Source organism: Acomys russatus, chromosome 8 (assembly GCF_903995435.1).
Source record: "Acomys russatus chromosome 8, mAcoRus1.1, whole genome shotgun sequence".
Taxonomy (NCBI): domain Eukaryota; kingdom Metazoa; phylum Chordata; class Mammalia; order Rodentia; family Muridae; genus Acomys; species Acomys russatus.
In genome coordinates, this window is record NC_067144.1 from 13,451,367 (window position 1) to 13,474,120 (window position 22,754).

General features: G+C 48.9%; 1 protein-coding gene across 1 annotated transcript in view; it reads right to left on the minus strand.

Annotated features, from left to right (window-relative positions):
• Positions 1–19,876, minus strand: part of Mb21d2 (Mab-21 domain containing 2) — a 102,940-nt gene extending 83,064 nt beyond the window's left edge. Inside the window, exon 1 of the mRNA XM_051150806.1 lies at positions 19,620–19,876. Within this exon, the coding sequence (XP_051006763.1) occupies positions 19,620–19,830 (211 nt within the window). The 5' untranslated portion in view covers positions 19,831–19,876. The remainder of the gene's footprint in view (positions 1–19,619) is intronic.
• Positions 19,877–22,754: the final 2,878 nt, after the last annotated feature.

Genomic DNA, 22,754 nt, shown 5'->3' on the forward strand with positions numbered 1-22,754 from the left:
AGTCCACTGGGCTAGCTCCGGGGGTCCGTGTCGCTGTCTCCTGAGTGTGGGCCACCTAACCCACCAGCGCTGACCTGACTGCTGGGGAGCTGAACGGCACACCACTCCTCACGCCTGTGCAGCAAGTACTTTATCCACTCAGCCACCTTTCCAGCTCCAGAGTCAGCTATTTATATAAGTGACCTAAGGATACAGCACTGAGGGGAGTGGGAGGGGGAGAAAGTGGGCACTATACATTATATGCAATTCCTAGGCCATGTTACAGAAGAGACCTGAACATCTCAAAGACTTGGGTGTCCTTGTGGGTTTTCAAATCCATCATCATGAATAATGAGGGTCACTGTGCTTAACTTCAGCCATCAGCATCTCTCCAATCTGCTGGCAACAGACCAAGCCTCAAGACATGTCAGGTCTTCTCGTTGCTGCAGAGATGAGGGGGAGCCCTTCCCAATGCAAGACCAAGTGCACGAGAAAAGAGAAGCTTCCCTGTAAACTCAAGCCAAAAGGTTTAATGAATTATCTTCTAATTGGATTTTAGGCATAACGTTTAAGCCATCTGCACCTTCATTGCTTAGCGTGCAGAATAAGAAAGCACGATACTACTTGCTTTATAAGACTGATAATTAAAGTGCCCTGTAGACTATCGCACCACAGTTAACAATCATTAGCCCAAAAATTATGTGAGAAGCTTCTGAACACTCCCGAGACCACCAGGAGGCTCTCCCAGCAGCCCCTCAGTGCCCACGCTGAGAACTATATTGAGTCCTGGCCCTGCCTGGGGCTCTCTACTGTGGTGCTCCCTGCAGCAGGTTCTCACGTTCATCAGTGCCTGGAGCTTGAGATGGTGCCCCCATTTCACAGACAGATGGGGAGGTAAGACACTGGGTTTCTGAACCCACATTGCACCCCCGCTACCTGCATTATCCAGAAATCCCAAGAAGAAAGACATCTCGATTGAGGCATCTGCTAGAGTCTCTTTAATTCCTAGGCAGTGCTTGTTAATATGGCCCATACAGGCAGACTCGGGGCGAATATAACAGTAATCCAAAAAGCGGAACACTGCTCTGTAATTACCCTAATGTTCCTAATAGACTTACACAATGGGCAGAGAATTATGTACAGAGCGGGAGAATTGTATTAGACACCTCTGAACCTTTGAAACTGTATTACTTAGAACCTTGGCAAATGAGCAGTAAGTATTTAAAGAAGATTAAGATGAATTTCCCATTTGGTGTCCTACTTAATTTGCACGACAATATTTGGCTCTCACCTTCAGTGTAAACTGCTGGGGGCTGGGAGGGTGGGGGGGAACGCCTTCCTGGTGCCTTGCACTCTGCAATTACGCTCTGTTAAGCACTGTCCAGAGCTGTCCTGCCACCAACAGCAGCAGAGGCCAGGCAGGGTACCAGCCTCCTAACAAGAGCCTGTACTCTCCAGGAGCTGAGTCACCATGCTGAGGGCTTTCAGGGAAGTATGTCATGTGTGATGTCATGACTTCCTCAAATGAGAGCATAAACTTGCTTTCCAGAAACCCCATTAAAAAGTGAATCCCTGCCTGCCAAACCACCACGAAATTCCACGCTGGCTGGAAACTTAACACATTTAGCTATTTAATAAATGTCATACTAACCCGAGAGAACAGAGAACACACTGTTGACAGCATCCTAGATCACTGGCTGGGAAGGGAAGCCCAGCTTCCTACGGGAACCTAAGGACTGCAGAGAGGAAGTGCCGGGCTGGCAACTAACCCAGAGGTTTTATGAGAAAACTCCGCTTTTCCTGGAACATCTGGGAAACATCCTTAGCAGCCCTCCTCCAGATCTCTCCAGATGCTGCTGAGGAGTTGGGGGTAGAGGGCACAAGGCAGGCAGCTTCTCCCCACCAGCCCCAGGGCCTGTTTTCTGCTTTTTGAAATACCCTAGCCCCCATTCTATCCTGTCTGGCTCTCCTCCTCATTAGGTTCAATTAGGGCTCGGCTTTCACAGCCCTCTTTGCTCAGCCCTCTATCTGACTTCTCCTAAAGATAAGCACATGGCTATTTTCACTTTGAAATCGTCACCCCTTCCTCCCTGCAAAGAAGACAGCGGGTAACTAGAAATGTGTGTGTGTGTGTGTGTGGTTGTGTGAGTGAAATGGGTAGTCTAATTCTTTCTGAGATGCGATTTGAGCTTCTACTACTGTTTCTGAAACAGAGGCTGAAGGTCCACTTGGACCCCTTGCCTCCAGACACCGCACACTTAATCTGCCCCCTCCTATTTGGACGACAGAAACATGCATTTTGTTGTGACTCCTCGTGCCTGAACGCTTGGTCCCCACCGGGTCCCCACCGGGTCCCCACTGGGTGGCACTGTTTGGGAAGGTTGTAGAAGAACCTTTGGGGGGTGGAGTCTTGCCGGAGTCTGTCCATCACTGAGGGTGGGCTTCGAAGTGTTGCAGGCTGCTCCCTTTCGCTGTTCTTTCTCTGCTTCGGGAGGACAAACGCTATGTGATCAGCCAGCATCCTCCTCCTGCTACCATGCCTGCCCTGTTGGCTTCATGACTTCTCTGCAGAGATTTCTATCCCTCTAGAACGGTCAGGCTAAAACAATCCACCCGCCCTTAAATAGTTTTTGCCAGGATGTTTTTATCACAGCAACAGAAAAGGAACTAATACACATACCAAACAGGAGGTCACCCAGTTCACACAAGAGCCACTGATTCACAGGAAGACTGGCATCCGGCTTTTCCAGACACAAGGATTAAGAATAACAATACATGAAAGATAGACATGAAATATCCTCTTTAAGGGGCTGGAGAAATGGCTCGGCCATGAAAGGCACTTGCCGTTCAAGGCAGGCAACAACCTTGCCGTTCAAGCCACGCAGTCTCAGTTTGATCCCTGTAACACATAAAAGGGTCGAAGGAGAAAACCCGACTCCACGGAGCTCTTCCTTGGCTTCCTCAAGAGGATCAGGGCAAACCTGAGCTTCACAGGAAGCCTGGGTGGGAGCTCCAACGCCCACCCAAATGCACCCCAATCACACATAAGGCAGATCACTCCTCAGTTATCTCTCTGTCTTCTTTGCTAGCAAAAGTATTAGCATCAGCATCAGATTTAAAATATCAGCCACTGTTAATTCCTCTGATCCAGCGAGGCAAGCTGTTGGGGGTGGTGTGCACATGTGTTGTATGTGTGTGTGAGTGTTCACACACACACACAGTGTGGATATTAGGGCATATGTCTGGGCATGAAGGCTAGAGGTCAACCTTTGGTTTCGTCTTCAACCATTCTCCACCGTGGTTCTTGAGGTAGGGTCTCTCCTTGAACCTGGAGCTCACAAATTTGGCTAAGTTGGTTGGCCAGCAAGTTCCAAGGTTTGGAGGACCTCTGCCTGGGTGCTGGGATATGCAGGCCTGGGACACTGAGCTGGTTTCTTATGTAAGTTCCGTGAATTCAAACTCGGGTGCTCATTCTTGTGTTCAGCGTCTCCCCAGCCTTGGCAAGGGAGTTTTAATCCACATAGTTCATTTAGTGAGGTGGGGAGGCACTTCTCCATCCTGTAGGCCCCGCGGAGAGGGTTTATAGAATGCCCAGAATAAGTGGCTCATTTGGCCAATCCTATACTGTGAAATGTCTGGGAAACTATTATAAGAAAAAGAAATTTCTCTATGTCTTCTGGGAAATCACCTAGCTTTTCTTTCTTTTATTAAAAAAAAAAAAAAAAAAAAGGTGAAGAAGACACAAGGAAATTTTTATCCTTCGTACTCAACAATGCGCCGACAAAACGTTCTCACAGAGACCTGCAGGAACCCCAAGCACACCTCATTGGCTGGCTGCTTTGCACTCAGGCTGCCACATGGGTCTCGGCTTGTGAGAAGGGAATATGGGGTTTGAAGAAAAGGGTTTGCATGTAGAGCAGCTCATACCCTGTGTGCCTCCAGTAACATCCACAAAAGCACTGTCAGCCTTTTCTTCTCCTCCTCCTCTTCCTCCTCCTTCTTCTTCTTCTCCTTCTCCTTCTTCTTAAGACAGGGTTTCTCTGTGTAGCCTTGGTTGTCCTGGACACTGTCAAGTCTTTAATTCAAGCCTATGAACTTGACTTTTCCCTTCAAAGTCTTTAGGATCTACAGCAGGCTATGCAGTGACGATGCAGCACACTCTCATGCCCCTGCTGTACTGAGGAAGAAGCTAACCCTCAGGCCAGTTTGTCCCGTGTCCCTTGGGACTCTAGTCTGCCTGACCCCAAGGCCACACTCTCCCTTGTCACTGTATCATGGCGCACCTTTCCAGTACAATTCCTCCTCCGTGACAACTTTGTTCCTCCTTGCCAGACACAGAAGCATGGATACAATGGCACTGTTTACCCCAGGCAACAAAACTTACAACAGAAACCACAAAGTTTGCCTAAACCACAGCTAGAAACCAAATTGGCCAGGCCAGGCCTGTTCCCATTTGTAAAAATTGGCAACACCGCAGTTGTTTAGTCCCCAAGTAAAAATCTCAGCAGCCAATAATCTAAACACGAACCTTGGATATCTGGGGAAATGTCTCACATTAGGTATCTTGGCCACTGTGGGAACCTGTATAGGGCTAAAGATGGTCATTGACACTGACCATCTCACTGCCCAAGCTCAAGAACAAAAACAAAACCGTCAGTAATACCAGCAAGATTTGTTGAGCCACTCCCCTCCACCACCTACCTCAAATCGTCCCTGAACTGTGTTCCAGACATAGACAGGAAAAACAAAAGCATGTACATGAAGAGCCGTTGTTGAGGTGTTAAGGTAGTGGCAAATATCATATGTCAGTCACAACTAATTGCAATTTCATAAGTGATCAGGCCAGATAGGACCTGCCTGTGAAGCTGTAGTACCAGCTACAGCTCTCAATAAAAGCTCATTTGCTGAGGTCAGAGTGCAAGGGTATGGGGGTGGGGGAGGGAGGCTGGAGTGGGAGGGGAGGGCATCTGAGGCTGGGGGAGAGGAGTATGTGAGGCTCAGGGGGCACCTGAGGCCGGAGTGCAGGAGCATGGGGGGAGGGGGTAGAGGACATGTGAGGCTGGAATGTAGACCTTGTGAAGCTGATTGGGGGCGGAGGTGGGGGTGGGGAGGAATCACATGAGGCAGCACTAGCTGCCCCACCATGATCAGTACTGGGTTTCCACCTTTAAGGACAAGGCAAGCCAGTATCTCATATAGTCCTCCTCACCTGTGCCAGCCATGTGAGGGGTACACACCTGTAATCCCAACACTGGCAAGGAGGAGGCAAGAGGAGAGAAGGTTCAGGAATGTGAGCCAGTCTGGGCTACCTAGACCCACTCCCCCCCGCAAAACAAAATTACACAGAAACCAAATGCCTACAGAAGTTTAACAAAGTTTTCAAATAAGCATCTACTTTGTTCAGAAGGATGTGCTGTTCGAGGCCACTTACATTTTTGTTGTTAGCCTGGGTGGGGTAAGGTGGGGGGAGGTCAGAACGAGGTTTCTCTGCGGACTCTAATTCCAACACTCTGACATCATCAATGTCAAGACCTCAAAAAAAGCAGACTCGCCCCAAGGTCTGTCTGTGCCTTGGTTTCTTTTCCTGTTGCCATGGTAAAATACGCTTCAGGAACCTACAGGAGAAACTGCTGACAGTTCAGGTTAGCCATCACGGTGGCAAAGTCACAGAAGCGGGATCTTGGGGGGTGGGGAGGTCACCACACTTAACACTGCGCGGGACCGGACCAGGAAATGGTACCACCCACAGTGGATGGGTTTTCCCACCTCAGTTAATGTAACTGAGATCATCTCACACAGCCATGGCCAGAGAGGCCCATCTCTCATGTCACTCCAGATTCTGCCAGGCTGTCCATCAACACCAGCCACCACAGCCTGGCCCCGGGGGATGGAGGGGGAATATGCCAACATGTTCAGCAATTTGCAACAAGTCCGTGGACAAACACGGGGACCGTGTAGAACATAGGGAGACCCGGGCAGGCTGTGCACTTTAACAAAGCACTCGCCAATCTTCAAAAAGGGTCACAACAGTAAGGAGGCAGATCCTTCCGTTCGCATAAAACCGAGTTCAGCTAATGAATCTTGATGGCAAAATAAACTTTTTAGAAGCACACTGACATCAGCCTTTCACTGGGAAAATCATCTGCTCCCCATCACCCCAGGATAGACTGCATTAACTATGCCCTCATTAAATGTTCTAAATCTGAAGCGAACCCCACTGGGGTGGGGAACAGAGCATCAGGAAGCTGCCCTGTTTTATTCAGCGCCAGGGGCCCAGTTGACTTTTGTAGGGCTTAAATCAATCAATTAGCTGGGGCCCACCTTCTTACTTTCAAAAAGAAGGAAACTGGGAACAAGACGAGATCTCATACAAAAGACTATTCAATACACAAAACCATAGCATCAGAGAACCGCCGGTCCTGAGGGCTGCCAAGAAACATCAAGGGACAGGACCATGCCAGCCCCAGCTTCTAGAACAGCAAAACTGCTCTGTTGGCCACGTTGCCTACTATTCCTCACTTCTACTTGCCCCCGAACGTTTGTCAATAGCCCAGGTTGTCCCTCGTCTACCACACAGAGCCTGGTTAAAGGAGAAATGAAGAAGCCACACTGCCCGCTTGACTAGTCTCTAGTGCTGGCCCTGAACACATGACTTCAAAACAGTGATTGGCTCAGCTGCAAAGTAGGGGTGGTCAACAGCCAGGATCAAATGGATCGTTGGTTTTAAGGTGTCTAAAACAATAGGGAAAGTTTTCCTTGATTTATTCTTCTTTGTTATCATCATCATCACCACTACCACCACCACTACCACCACCATCATCACCACCACCACCACCATCATCACCATCACCACTACCATCACCACCACTACCATCACCACCACCAACACCACCAACACCAACACCACCACCACCGTCAGCAGCACCACCACTACCACCATCATCAATCACCACCACCACCACCATCATCATCACCACCACCACCACCATCATCATCATCACCACCATCATCACCACCACCATCATCACCACCACCACCACCATCACCATCACCACCACCACCACCATCATCATCACCACCACCATCACCACCACTACCGTCACCACCACCACCATCATCACCACCACCACCACCACCATCATCATCACCACCACCATCATCACCACCACCACCATCACCACCACCACCACCATCATCACCACCACCACCACCATCATCATCACCACCACCATCACCACCACTACCGTCACCACCACCACCATCATCACCACCACCATCATCATCACCACCACCACCACCATCATCATCATCACCACCATCATCACCACCATCACCATCACCACCACCACCACCACCACCATCACCACCACCACCACCATCATCATCGTCATCCTAGTCTGGCCTTGACTAAGCCGCTATCCACGTTGGAGTTAAGCATCTCCATCAATACAGTGATGTGGCAGATAAACTGATCTCGGGACCGCCACCCTCAAGTCACTGCTTCAGGATTCTTCCCGTCCTGTTACAGTCCTGAATCCTCAGGGCTCTGAGCCCCCAGGCCACCAAGCCTTCTCCCCAAGGTGCAGACCAGCCTATGGAGCTCCCAGTCTTCCAGCTGCAGAGGGGACCAGCCGGCCTCCCTTATCCTAGATTTGGATTGCTGGAAGACCGAAATACCCATGGCTTATGAGCACAGCTCAGGTGTTAAAAGGACACACTTCAGAGGAAAGAAACCAAAGAGCGAGAAACAGGGAACCATCACAAAGACCAAAGCAGACACGAGAGCCCAAAATACACACTGCCCAGAAGGTTCCCTTTTAAGCATCCTTCCTGGAACAGCTATTAGGAGAGCTTCAAACTTCATGGAGGCTTTGTTGCAGAGAAATGTCCCCTACCTTGAAGCAGATCCCTCATAAAATGACTTCAAAGCCAGGCAGTCTTCCCTGGGGGCCAACACCTTGCTCAGTATCATCTATTGCCCAACATTCTGCTGGTCTCTCCTCTACCCAAAAGTGAAGGTGCAGGTGAAGGTAACGGAGTCCCTCCTTTGTGACCCTCAGTATCCACGACTGTAAACTGGAGGAGGGAGGGAATCCAGCCACCGAATCCTCAAGTTTCTATAGAATATTTAATAGTATGATTCTTCTAGTGGCTTCCACTTTTCAGGGGAAAGATTTCTTTTTTTTTTTTTTTAAAGTGATATCCACCTCTTATTTTTTTAATTAATTTATTTATTATGTATACAGTGTTCTGCTTGCATATATGCCTGCATGCCAGAAGAGGGCACCAGAACTCATTACAGATGGTTGTGAGCCACCATGTGGTTGCTGGGAACTGAACTCAGGACTTCTGGAAGAGCAGCCAGTACTCTTAACTTCTGAGAGCCATCTCTCCAGCCTGGAAAAAGATTTCTTTAGTTGTATTTTTGTAAAAATGTTAAGAAAAGCAGTATAGCGGGGCTGAAAGGTCCTCTGCAGGACTCAGGGTTCAATTCCCGGCACCCACGTGGCAGCTCACAACTGTCTGTAACTTCAGTCCCAGGATCTGGTGCCTTCTTCTGGTCTCTGCCAGCACCAGGCATTAGGCATGATACGCAGACATACATGGAGGCAAAAGCACCCATACACACCTGGAGAAATAAATAAGGAGAAGAAAGAAAGTGTAAACTATGTCTTAGTATGATAAAAGCCACGACCGAATGCAACTTGGACAGGAAGGGATTTCTTTCAGCTTAGAAGTCACAGTGCATCACTGAGGGGAGCTAAGGCAGAGACTGAAGGGGAGACAGTGAAAGAATGCTGCAGACTGACGGTTCCTTGAGCCTCACTCAGCCTGCATTGTCACACAGCCCAGAACCACCTACCCAGGGTGGTACCACCTACCCAGGGCTGTGCCCTCGTACATTAATAAGCCTCATGGATTAATAGGTCCACAGGCCAATCTAATGGAGACATTTTCTCAGTCAAGGGTCCTTCTTCCCAGAGGACCCTGGCTTGAGCTGACAATAAAACCAACAACTAGCACAATGTACTTGTTTTCTGCCTGAAACTAGACTTCTTAGGTTCATATCCCAAATCCATCAAGTAGCTCACTGATGTCTGCCGTTACTGTTACTGCTTTTGTTTCTGAGTTCTCATCAGCAAATACGGCTACTACTACCTTTACCAGAGCGTGATTAATATTGACTAAGTTAATGAAGGCCAAGTGTAAAACACTTAAGAGTTGTGCCTGGGACACAGCAAACATTACTTAGTGGAGTTATTATTTCCAATGGTACACAGCTAGATTTTCAATATAAAAATAAAAAGTAGCAGGACAGCGAGCTAGGGCAGATAAACACACGAACACACACACATGCGCGCACACACACGAAACATGAGGTCATGATTCTGCCCCAGGGTAACCAGATGCTCTGAAGAACTATGGCCCTCCTCTGGGCCTTGGTCTCTAGAGCAGACAGCCGAAGGACTCCCTAACTGAATTCAGACCAAAGGGAGTCAGCTAAAGCTCCCCTTTTGTCTGACTTACAGTTTCAAACCCCACTGTGTTTCTTTAACGTTTTACTTTGTTCTCAATACTTTAAAAAGCTGTCTATTTCTCCCAAACATCCCAGTGCTATCAAGCCTAGGTCTTGAAATGGTGGCTCGAAAAGTGTGGTCCCTGAGGCAGCAGCTGCCTACCCAGATGTAGACAGCTGCACATTCATGACTCCGTTCCATACCTACCACATCACGGCCTGCAAGCGAAGTCAGAGATCCATGCGAAAAGCAGAGCACTCATACACACTGGAGCTCTGAAACCAGGCAAGCAGTCCAATGCTGGGAAAGGGTGGGCTTCTTTCAAAGCTGCCTTACATCACACACAAACACTCCTTGACTGATAATGAGGTCTGGGGTACCATCTGTGAGCCACCCACAGCATTGTCCCCTCACCATCCAATCTGTCCAGGGCCTTCAGGGCACCAGCTCTGCTTGAGAGCATGGGTTCTCAACCTGTGGGTCCCCACCCCTACTGGGGTCAAATATCAGATGTGCTGTATATTTGCCTCACGACGATGCACAAGAGTAGCGAAACTGCAGTTTTGAAGCAGCAATGAAATAACGGCCGGCGGCCACCACAACGTGAGGAACTGCATTAAAGGGTTGCACCAGCCCTCCAGACGGGCCCTGCCTCTCACAAGGATGTGAGGCCCCTCCTGCACCTTATGCCACACGAGGGCTGTGTTGCTCCCCATCAGAAGCAGCCTGCATGGAAGCAGGCTGTGCACACCAAGGGCACAGTTGTGAGAACAAACTGTTGCGTTTCCTTTATTAATCACAACACAAACTGCACACGCAGCTGCTATTAGGAACAGCTGCAGCCGCCTGCCATAAGGGTGTTCTTGAAGCCGCCTAGAGATGTGCCTAAAAGTCGCAGGAAAATCTAGGCACGGGCGCATGGAGACCCGTAGGCTTTGGGCTTCACGCTGCCTCCAACCTCTGCCCTTCACTGGGATCCAGAAGCCTGCTTCCTTCCACGCTCCAAGACAGGCTCGGACAGAGCTGGCAATGTAAGACCAGGCAACTAGATGTTCTTCTTCAAAGGACCAGAGTCTGATGCTCCTCTCCCCCACAGCCGCTGTCTGTGACCTTCAGCAAGGTGGTACCACTCTCTACGTCATCCTTTCTTCCTGCTTCACAGGGTTAAGGGAAGTCTGGCAGAGGATAACCTACAGTGAAGGTATTTTGTAAACTCAGGAGGACTAGACAAAAACAAAAGGCTTACTGTCAGCCAGGACTTTTTTCTTTTTTTCTTTTTTTTCTTTTTTTCTTTTTTTTCCTAGCCCTAGGGTTATCAGAAGTGAAATCAGAGACCAGTGGGACTGCAAAGAGCCTCTCCAGCATCTGCTATCTGGCAGTGGTAGTACAGGTCTGTAAGCTCACCACTAGGGTCACTGATGCCACAGACTCACAGGCAGACTGGGCTACCCAGCAAGTTCCCACCTCCAAAATAATAACAACAGCAACAAGAATGACTAATAAAGGCTTTGTAATCTAACTTTCTGTGTGCCCCTCCTCGCCATCCCACTCCCTAAACATCAGGAACAAGACCTTTGCCCAAGGGTGGTCCCACCTGGAAAGTCTCCACTTACAGAAAACAAAGCAAGCTTTTCTATAAATTTAAGTAGCCCCAAAAGATGCTTGCAACTTGCTGTTCTGTCTACCAGCCTCTACCTGGGCCCCGAGCAGCTGGTCCCTTCTTGCACCTTTACGTGAATCTGTTTCAAGGAAGCCTTCTCTGTCTCTTCAACTCCAACTCCGCCCAGCCAGTTACCCCCGCACTGTGGCCGCCTACGCTACTTGCTTTCCTCACGCACACATCTCTTATTTATTTGCAGGTTTAATCACAGTATCCACCCTCCAGGGAACAGAAGCCTTGGAGGCACCTTTGTTGTGTGCATTCGACAGCAACTGCGTGAGAGTGGCTATCGCAGCAGCCCGTGGTTGGCACACCAACCGTGAGTTAATGAATGAACGCCTAGCACCATTCACTGTGTGTACATGGCAGACATTCAAACCCTAGTTAGAAGACACAAAAACATAAATACGATCTAGAGCGACTCCCACCCTGGGCTTCGTTTAACTTAGAAATAGTCATCAAGTCTTCTGCAGCAGGGGGGGAAAATATTTTTTCAAAAAAGAAACAAATTGAGCTAACAGTTCCTCACACCTGTTTGTTTCCAGAGGCTCTGTCTCTAGCTCTCTCATCTTGTACAGAGGGAATTCAGCGAGAGGCACCAAGGACTACAAGAAACAGCCAGCCCTTCCCTGGAGACAGGCCCCCATGGAATGGCAGAGTTACGAACCGTCCTTAAGTAATTGCTCAGCTGACAAGTCCTTACCCAAAGCTCATTGCAAACCATGCCCCAGACCTTAGGAACAAGCTGGGTGGGACCAAGCCATCAGGAAAATGTGTGGCCACCAGTTTAAACTGACATATCACTCACTCTCGGCTAACCCGTCTACAATATATCCTCAACTCAGGAGGTAAACAAATAGCCCTCAGGTTAATGATACTTGGAGTGCTGGCCTCATCTGAGAAGACAGAAATTATCCCAGAAACCTGTGGAAGATGTCTGGGGGTTAAAAAACCCTGCCTACGTTATTTGCTGTATCCTGTATCATGAGACATTCCTAGCTGGTTGAGTCTTGCTCCACAACTCGGGCCACAACCCTGAATCAAATCCCATGACCTCCTAGAGCCTCCATGCATAAATGGGGGTTAAGACTGCCTATACAATCTCTCACAAAGGCCTAGCCTAAGCCCATTATACACTACAAGAATGGGGGCTACAGTCTATAAAACACTTTGTTTACTGTGCAAAGATAAATTATCATTGACTGTAAATACTCCATTTAAAACAAAGAATTGCTGTAATTTAAGTTCCAGAGGAAGCATCCAACCATTTGGAGGATGAATGAGAAAGCTACTGAACACCTTACTGGGAAAGATGACCAGTGCAAAGCCCCAGCACGGACAGCGGGGGCCTAGGAGCATTATAAGATGCCCAGAGAAGAAAAAGCAAGAGCCTTAACAAAGGACACATGCCCGTGAGTTTACAGGACACTGTTTGCTGCTCTTGGCAAACTGTCCCCAGCAGTCACACGGGGCATTTCTTGTGCTGCCTTGGGGAATGTCCTAAGGAAGGCAGAAATGTCTTACACAGAAAAAGTCACCTATATTCTTCTACCACAAAAGATAGACTAAGATTCCGCGGCTTAGCAGATTAGAAAATCATGAGACAATTCCAGAAGAGAGTTCATTTCCTTTTTTGAAAATTTTATCTTTTTACATGTATGTGTTTTACGTGTGTGTGTGTGTGTGTGTGTGTGTGTGTGTGTGTGTGTGTGTGTGTCGTGCCTGAGACCAGAAGTGGGTGCTGGATCCTTGGTACCAGAGTTACAGTCAGTGGTGGACTGCAAAGCTGGTACTGGGAATCAAGGCCATGACTTTTGTAGGAAATCCAAGTTCCCATAACCACTGAACCATTTGTCCAATCAGAAGAGCTCATAAAGAAGCTTAAAATTATGAAGGGTAACTGGAGTTGTTTTACATTTAATTAAGCGCCTACTGTGTACACATTTTTACTGAGTGCTAGAAACCTACATCATCGACAACATGGGAAAAGAACATGCTAAGGGGACAAGGCACTAAGAAAACACAGGGGAAGGGCAACATTCTTTCTCCCCAGGGATACAGGAGAGTCACATGGGTAAAGTGGCCTTTGAGCTAGGAGAGACGAAGCACAGAAAAAACACACCCAACTGGGACCCTTAACTGCTTTCGTGGGATAGATCCTTTTTACAGTCCAGTCTACTCTATGAACTCCTGTGAAGAACAGTTATCAGTTGCTTAGAAGGGTTTTTGAGATAGGGTCTTACTTTTTACACCAGGCTAGTTTGAACGTGCTGTATGTCACCCAGGCTGGTCCTGAACTCATGATTCTCCCACCTCCCAAGTTCTGGGATCACTGGTGTGCCCCTTCACGCCTGGCAAGAACAGTGCACTTAAATGAAGATAATAACTTACACAGATTTTCAAGGCAAGTCAGCATGAAAATACATATTTTTAAGTAAATCTGAGATGGATCATGGGACCCTTGGCTAACCCTCTAAATAAAAGCTACAAGTCTGTCTGAGTGTGGTGGCACACGCCTTTAATCCCAGCACTCGGGAAGCAAAGGCAGATGGATTGCTGTGATCGAGGCCAGCCTGGTCTACAAAGAGAGTCCAGGACAGCAACAAAAAACAAAAAACAAACAAACAAAAAAGAATAAGAGTAAAAGACGGGACAGGTCATGACAAGCTCCTTTCCACATGTGGTAGACGACCCCATATTGATGAACTTGTAAAAACAGTATGTAAGTCCTGCTGGATCTCTGCGATACAAAACTGTATGTGTGTATGAGTACCTACAGGTGTAAGCACAGTGTAAACACAGATGTCTGGTAAGATGTGCACGGAAATATTATTAGTGATTAGCATGCAGAATGCTTCGACTTCGTTTGTGTTTCTAGTCCTGGAAAATGGGTAGAAAGAAGTCCGATGGGGGAGCGTAGGAGTCAAGGTCCCCAAGACACCACAGACCACAAAACAGAACTCCACAATGCCATTCTGGGTTAAATGAGAGAGTTCAGATTCGGATCCTGACGCGATCAAACACAGGAAGGATAGTTACTAACTCCACCTGGCATGCTCTTACACAGCCAGAAGCTGAGACTCAGTTTCCCAAAATGACTTACCAGGAATCACCCAGCAAGACTCTAGAAGTCGTGATGGAGATTCTGGGTCTCCAAGCCTAAGTGAGTGAAGAATTACAGTCCTTGCTGAGATGAAAGGCTGTGCGCACTGGCCTAACCTTAGTTAGATTTCAGCTTTGCTGCCTACTTGCTGATAGTGAACTTTGGGGCAGATTTCTGAGGTTTTTCCACTCACTGGGCTCTGCAGCATGGACATAATCTCCAAAGATACTTGGGAACAGCTCCAGTAGACAGTGAGCGCACAGCCTCGGGCTTTAAAGCAGACAGGCAGAAGTGCTGAACAACCAGTTTGGTGATCTCTGGGGATCCTGAATCAATAGACCTAACATGGGACCAGAAAGTCTGAATTGTCCTAAAGCTCCCCAGGAGAACAGAAAGGACTTAGCACTCAATGGCAAGTTCTAAGTTTGACAAGAGGAACTCTAAGAGGCTGAGAGGACACAAAACAGGCTTAGCCTAATCAGGAGCAGGCCACTGGCCAGTGATGGCACTAGTACCTCGAGACCCAGGACCCACAGCAGCTCCAAAACTCTTCCTGGGAGGGTGAAAGGCACACTGCTGAGAACCAACTGGAATTAGCATTAAAAAAAGTAAATGTTTAGAGGGGCCCTACTTCCCCAAATGTATAATGTTTTCAGAGACAGGGCAAAGAGCAGGAATGATCTTAGAATTTATAAGGGACAGCACAATAGTGAACACAACTCTAAGGAAGCTATGGGGGGGTGAGGGTTGTGGGGGGGAGAGGGTGGCAGCATTTGCAATAAACACTGCTGGGTGAACTGCCATTCATGTATCAGAAAGTCACCGCTTCCAAATGGCCTACTCAGGAGGTGTGATGGTGGGTCCATGAGCAATCCGAAGTACTTTGAAGGGCCAGGAACACTCCTCACTCAGAAGTACCTTTAAGGGTCCAGATGGTGTTTATTGGGCTGGTTGGGGACAGCCAGCAACCTGTTCTCAGAATGAGTGTACAGGCAAGAGCACCACAGAAGGGTTGGGGTAGGGGGTTCAAAATAGACCCATGTGAATTTCTCAAAGTCTCCACTTCCTATTTTATTCTCAGATTCCTGCTGAAGCAAACAGAACTTATGGGGGGGGGGAGTGGGAGGGGTTGCAGAAAGGAACAGACAGCAACCAAAGGGCAAAGGGAAATTACCCCTGCTCTCACAGGCAAAGCGCTCTCCAGGACGTGGGTCCTTCCAGTTTTCTGAGCAAGAAGTGATGGAAGGGTGGAAGTGCAAGCTTTTGCATCGAAAACACCTAGGTCTAACGTACCAGCAAAAGCAAACCACGGCCGGTCAAAACCGGAAGCTCTGTGTGATCCTGGTTTAAGAACCTGACCTCTGCACCTCCACGTTCCCTCTTTAAGATGGCATCATCTGCTTCATCTTCAAAACAGGTGGGTGAGGCACACCCTCAAGGTGGTCAGATTGTAGAGGCTGACACACGGAAGCACATGGAGCTAGCTCCATAGCAGGCACACACTACAAGGTTAACGAATACAAGCCAGAGTGTTGGAATTAACTGCGGTCCCTTCTGGCCAGAGCCAATATCCTCGAGGCTACTGCGAACTGTACTCCACGGTTCTCTCTGAAGTGAAGCTGCAGGAGTAACTCCAGATGAAGTTCGCTGTGCTCTCTAGTACAGCGTGTTTCCTCAAACAAATAATAAAAAAAGCAAATCTTACTGTGCAGATACCATGCTGAAAGGATGCATTACTGTTATCCAGGTATAAAAGATGAAAAGAAAAAAAAATAAACAAAACAAACAAACAAAAACCAAGAAACTAATACCACACAGCCAGCAAGGAGCAGAGTGGGGCTGGGACTACAGCTTTTATGACAATCACTGTCCTCTTTCCCCAATTAAGAATTCAAATAGGTGATCTTGCCACAGAGTTAAAATACTTGACTCAGAGTGCCTCGGCAATCACTGTAGAGGCTGACTGCGTCCGGTGAAGACTTTCAGCCCAAACCAGAAGCAAAAATAACTGAAACAAGTGACATCTCCAAAGAAAGATTTCCCTTCCCTGAATTACAGGCTTCTATTCTTAAAGGACTCACTTAGGAGAGGAACAAGGAAGTCTTCAGAGTCCCCGCAGCTCACTAACCACTCATCTCTGTTGCCTCATCCAAACCATTTTCAGCATCTTCACCTGTGAAATGGGAACGCAGCCCCTGTTCAAAAAAGCCAGCCCCGTGAGTGAGCATATGGCCCAGAAGAGCAGCCAATGACAGCTACTCGCGTGACCAGCCGTGGCACCAAACCCTTGCCTGTTGTGACCGACTACACATCTTGCACTGCCTTCTCCATCTCCTCCATCCCCTGGACGCCCTCTCGGCCACGCATGGTCCCCGGAAGCACCACTAGTCTCCGTCAAACCTCAGGAGGGAATGAAGCTCACAAACGGTCCATCCAGGAGAGACAGTATGCAAATATCAAACATTGTTAAAACATTAATGAACTCTGGCAATTTCTCTGAATTTTGATAAATGGTGTTTATTATGCACTGCCAGACTCTCAACACAGTCTGGTTTCTCATATATTAGCGAGATAATAACAGTGATCATTCTCCTAAAAGAACAAGGTGTAGAGAAACAGACATGATTCCTGATCCCAGCTAACACCTACCCGACCCCCAAAGGAACGAAGGGGGATCTGGGCACAAAGACTAGATCCCAGAGTCTCCCATGAGCCCCCAGTGGGATTAGCCTGTGCAGATCCCTGTTTTGACAGGACAGTGGGTGTCCAAGTGCTGAAAGGTCACTGATCACTCAGTCTACTTCTTTCCCTCATCTGCAGAAAATCCTCTCCACACAGGATAAAATGTAAAGGTGACAGGCTCCAAGGGACTCAGTCTAAGCTAACAACCTTGTAACACAGACAGGGGCTTGCCTGGCCTGCATCCCTGGTCCCTCACTGCCTGAGCACAGTGGAAGCATTACCCACATTTCCATTAAAGAGGATTGAAAAAACGCCTTTGCCATTTCATCCTGCCTGAGAGGATAAGGTGTTTTTTTTTTTTTTTTTTTTTTTAAGCTGCTGACAATCCTCAGGTGCAGTTCAGACAGAGACAGAACAAAGGCAAGGGAACCAGCCCCCAACAACATCCCCAAACTGAGGGCCTGACACCACCAAGTGATGTCTGAACAAGCTTGGGGGGTCTCCTCAAGACACCTACACCTCATCTGCATATTCATGAAAGACTCTAGACCAAGGCAAGTAAAATAAAGTATTGCAAAAAGAGATTTTTTGTTTCTTAAACCAAGCGAAAATCTGCTTTAGAAAAAGTAAATCCACATGGGGGACCCTTGCTGTCCCCAAACCTTTGCTTGTCTAGAACAGCCAGCACCTCATTAAAGGAAGCCAAGGGATTCGGAAAATGAATGCAGCACCACACACACAGGCAAGCTCATTTCGCCATCTGCCTGGTAGTACACAGAGGGGCAAAGGCTTAGACGACACTCCTGAATTCCTTCTCCTATAGGTAGACATGCCAAAGTCCCAGGGGAGGGGAGGAGAAAGCATCCTTTCCAAGGTCAAGGGACTGAAAAGGAAGAGAAGCAAATCTTGTTTACCTGTCAGCCCAGTGCCACTAGTGACATTAAACACACACATAAATTAAGTGCCTTGGAATAACTTACCCTTTGTATATGGCTTTAGACCTGACTAATTCACTGTAACAGACTGAAGGAACAGGCACATAGCAGAAGTTCCCACCGAGCCAGGCATTTAAACTTACCCTTCCCATCACCTCCCACCTTCTGGTCCATGACTAGCCTCACTACCTCTAGAGACAGACAGAAGAGGGGCTCTACTGGCATAATGGCAGGCGGTGGTTAGCTGTGCCAAAGAGTCAGGCCACAGTAAGCAACTTAAATAACTATCTTAAGCTTTCCGTGCGTCCCACCCCAGCCCTGACAATCACTGGTTTGGTTTTTTGAGATGTGGGGTTTCTGTAAGGGCTTTTAACCTCCATTCCGAGTGCCCTCCCGCCACATAGTGAATTAAAATAATAATTCAATTAAACAGTTTGGACAGTCAAACATCCCAATAAAGGTCTTTCCAACCACATTCACCACCTGAAATACCCAGAATACACTTGTGGGATAAACAGCTAAAGGAAACCATAAGTCTCCTGTTTAACACGGCTCATCCAACTTGCCTAATTTTCATAGTACGGGGTGGATCACATTCAATCTCTATTACTTCGACTTCAGCTAAGAGGTGGGAGAAAATATCCCCGAGGGAGAATCAACAGTGGGACAGCTGCAATCTCCTTAGGTCGCCAAGAGAATGCAAAGATTCTATCCTGAGTCAAGGGGCCTTTGCCAATCACATTTACCATTATCCTGGGGGAGGGGGGGGAATGACTGTGGAAACGGTTACAGAGCACGGCTTCTCCAGTCCAGTCCTGCTGAATGTAACCACGGGGCCACCACTGCTGCATGACAGCGCTACACTCGAGGCTCCCCAGCAGCGGATGCTCGTTCTACAACTCAGAAGCAATAATCTCACCGCAGGACGCCAGGAATGGGGTTGGATCCTCAGAACCCATTATTTTTCTTTACCTTTCCCGGCCGGTAGGTGAGGAACAGAAGAGATGCGGTGGGGAAATTTTTCTAACCCCGGGTTGCTCAGAGTGGGAAACTTGGACATCTCCTGGCCAGCACTAGGACAACACACAAAGACGAGGGGGACAGTGCTCCTCCGCGGCCAGAGCTCTGCGCCTGGTCATTTTAGAGCAAGGATTTAGGAATTCCGAGCTCAGCAACAAGCCGAAGAAGCACCGGAAATGCTTCCGACCCTTTCAAAGGGAAGTCGATTTGCAAATCAAAGTTGCGGCAACTCCGGGCGCCCGGACTACTTCCGCGGGTTACTCTGGAACACCCAACAAGTTTGGCCACCCAGGGCTCGGCGTGACAGCGCCGCGCCGCAACCACGACAGAAGCAACTTGTCGCTCCGGCGCAGGTCGGCCTCCGCTCGCTGCCAAGGCCGCCCGGGCTTGCAGGGGACCTGATGTCACCCGGTCCGAGCCGCTTCAGGGGCTCCCGGAGCCAGGAGGCGTCTCCCACAGCCGCCTCACCTGCCCTCCAGCCCCGCGGCCGAGGAACCAACAAAAGAGCGGGCGATCGGGAAGGAGAGGGGGCGCCCGACGCCGAGCGCAAGCAGGCGCGGAGGGGGCGGCTGGGCTGGCGGTGGAGAGGAAAAGGGACCTCGTGGAGCCAGGGGTGACACCCCGGGGCAAGCGCAGGAGAGGGGACCAGAGCTCCCGCCCGCTCCATCACACCCTTGAACACACGCACACTCGCACATGCCCCCCCCTCCTCCTCGCCTTACCCAGCATGGAAAAGATGAAATCCTTAGCTGTGTGGATCTCCAATGCTCTCTGGTCGTCGTATTCTCGCTGGTCGTGCCTGGTGAATTCCTGGATGAGTTTGTTCAGTTCCTCCACGCGAGCTCCAGACCTGAAATCCAGCTCCGGGAAGGCAGGCTTGTTGTTGCAGCCCAGGGAGGCTGCCTTGCTGGCGGTGGGAGCCGCCATCTTCATGCAAAACGCGCCGAGCGGCGGCTCCGCGGCGGCCGCGGCACCCACCCCCGCCCCCCACCCCGCCCCGGCCTCCCGGCGCGGCTGGGCAGCCCGGCCCGTGGGCGGGCTGGCTTCTGGGCGGGCCCCGCGCCGCGCTGCGCTCCGGGCGGCCGCGCTCCTTCGCGGGAGGAGCCCGACTGCGGCGAGGTGCGCGTGTGGCCCCCGCACCCCGTCCTCCGCGCCCCCCCCCCCCGCCCGCTGCGCCGCAAAGGGCCCCTGGCCCTTCCCGGAGCCTAGCCGGTAGCTGCGGCGGTGTCCAGGAACCGACCCGAGCCTCCCCCAGGGCAAGGAAAGTGAAGTGGAAACAATGTGAAATTCACCAGCGCCGAAATCAACAAGCTGCCGGCTTCGGTGTTACGGAGCCAGCGGCAGCGTTCCTATTTAAAGGGACAGCGCACCGGGTGGGAAGAAAAAAATAAATGGTAGAGGTTCGCGCTCCCGGATCACTTGCCAGTCGGCACTCTGGCTGACGCGCGTGGTGTGGACGCTTTCTTTCTCCACCTCCACCCACCCACCACCCACCCTCTTTAGGGGCAGGGCTTGCCAAGCGCATCCAAGGAGAAAGGAGTCCTCCTACTCTGATCTTAGGGCGGTGTCCCGGGCGAGAAGGTCTCTGTGGGCGCTCTTCCGATCTTCATCCCAAGAACTTAAGTACCTTGAGATGGTGTAAAAGCATAAAATGTATCTTCTGTCTTCTTTTTCACGTAGATTGCCAAGAATATTAAAATTAGCGAATCAAATCCGGGCGCCCATGCCGCCTCCTATAGACACTCCCAATTAACCACTCAAGTGTCCTTACCTTTGCCCTAGGTAATTAGTTTTCCTGGATAACAATTCATTCAACTTAACATAAATGTGAGCTCTCCAGATTAATGAGAACAAACCTGCTCTAGCGTATAGATAGGGATCCAAATGCGGATGGCGGCTGGGGGGGGGGCGGCGGGGACGCGGGGGGGGGGGACAATGAATTGCCCCAGGGTTCACTGAAGATGGGAAAGGGAGTGTCCCTTCGGCTAATAGAATCTGAGCGCTCACGGTTAGCCAGACCGGAATGACAGGATGTGGGTGGACAGGGATCCTCAGCCAGAGGACTTGCCCCTCGCCCCCACCCATGTCCCCGCTGGAACTAGGGCTTTCAGCACAAGATTGGTGTAGTCCAAGTCATAGCCCTCTGGACGGGATCGCTGGCTTGTGATTCAAAGACTTAAGGAATTCTGTGGACCCCTAGAAACAAAGGCGGACTGTTGTCCCCATCTCTCTGTCCCAGTCTGTGAGACGGTCAGGCCCTTCTGATTTTCTTACCTGAGTTGTCATCACTAAAAACTCACATTATCTTGTGAGACCTGCAAAGGACATCCAGGCTTTGCCGTACTTTCCCATGTGAAGTGGGATAATAATAATTACATCGTCGTAGGCTCCTTTAGGAATTATGTGAGATAAGACTGGATGACCAGCATTTAATATAAAGAATGACATGTTAAATACGATTAGTAGTAGCAGCTTCTGCTGTTGAAACTTTCAAGTGTGTGTGTGTGTGTGTGTGTGTGTGTGTGTGTGTGTGTGTGTGTGTGTGTGTTTCCTGCATGTATTTGCACTACATTCTTTTTCTCCTTAAAAATAAAAATAAGATTTATTTATTTATTTATTATGTATTCAGTGTTCTGCCTGCATGTACAAATGCAGGCCAGAAGAGGGCATCAGATCACATTACAGATGGCTATGAGCCACCATGTGGTTGCTGGGAATTGAATTCTGGATCTCTGGAGGAGCAGTCAGTGCTCCTACCCTCTGAGCCATCACTCCAGCCCTGCATTACTTTCTTGGCTGGTGCCTGCAGAGGTCACAAGAGGGCATCAGATCCCTTGGAAGTGGGATTCCAGATAAAGGTGAGCTGTCACGTGGATGCTGGGAACTGCACCCTGGTCTTAGACTGCAAGAACACATGCTCTTAACTGCTGAGCCATCTCTCCAGCCCCTTCCACAGGATCTTTACAAAACACAGATCCTCTGGCATTTCTCTCTCTCTTCTTTTAGTCTTCAAGTGTACACCAAACCAGAGCCAACCCCATCCTTCCTTGTTCTGACACACTCTCCAGGCCGTCCCCACCTTTTGCCCCTACAACTTTCCTTCCTTGACACCCTACCACACTCTTATAGAAGGTCCCGTGTGACACCGATGAATCCAGCTTGCTGTAAGCATTGTTATAGCAAGTCCCACATTGTGAGTTACCTGCCATGCACCACAGTCTGTGTTTGATCCAGCACCACACACACAAGCATACCACACAGAGACAGAGTCTATATAAAATAGTTAAAAGCATTTTTTTTCTCTCTTAATTTTCAAAACCATGGGTTAGTCATTGCTCCTTACTTGTTTCTACCTTTTATTCTTTTTTTTTTTTTTTTTTTTCATCCTACAAAGACAGCAGGTTTCTAGCAGAAATCACTCTGATGGTGAGCTAGCTCTGACCTGGTGGTTTTGAATGCATGGGTCAGTGAATAAGATCTTCATTGTCTACACTTCTTTCTTGTCAGCCAGATCAGAATTCTATGAATCATTGACCTTCGGTGAGCCTATTTATATTGAGAATGTTACTGAGTGGTAAATAACTTACAGAATTGTGATACAATGGCATGTCTGTCTCTGAATTGCAAAAGCGAGAGAAATGTCCTCAACGGATTCTTGGAAGATGTTTTTCCCCTCTGTGTCCTAGTAGGACTGTCTATCTCCATCGCCTTTGCAGACAATTGTATTTAATGGCTCCTGGGCCATCTTAGGTCCTATTCTCTCTCTCTCTCTCTCTCTCTCTCTCTCTCTTTCCTTTTTTTTTTTTTTTTTTTTTTTAAGACAGTTTCACTATGCTGCTCTGGCTGACCTTGAACCC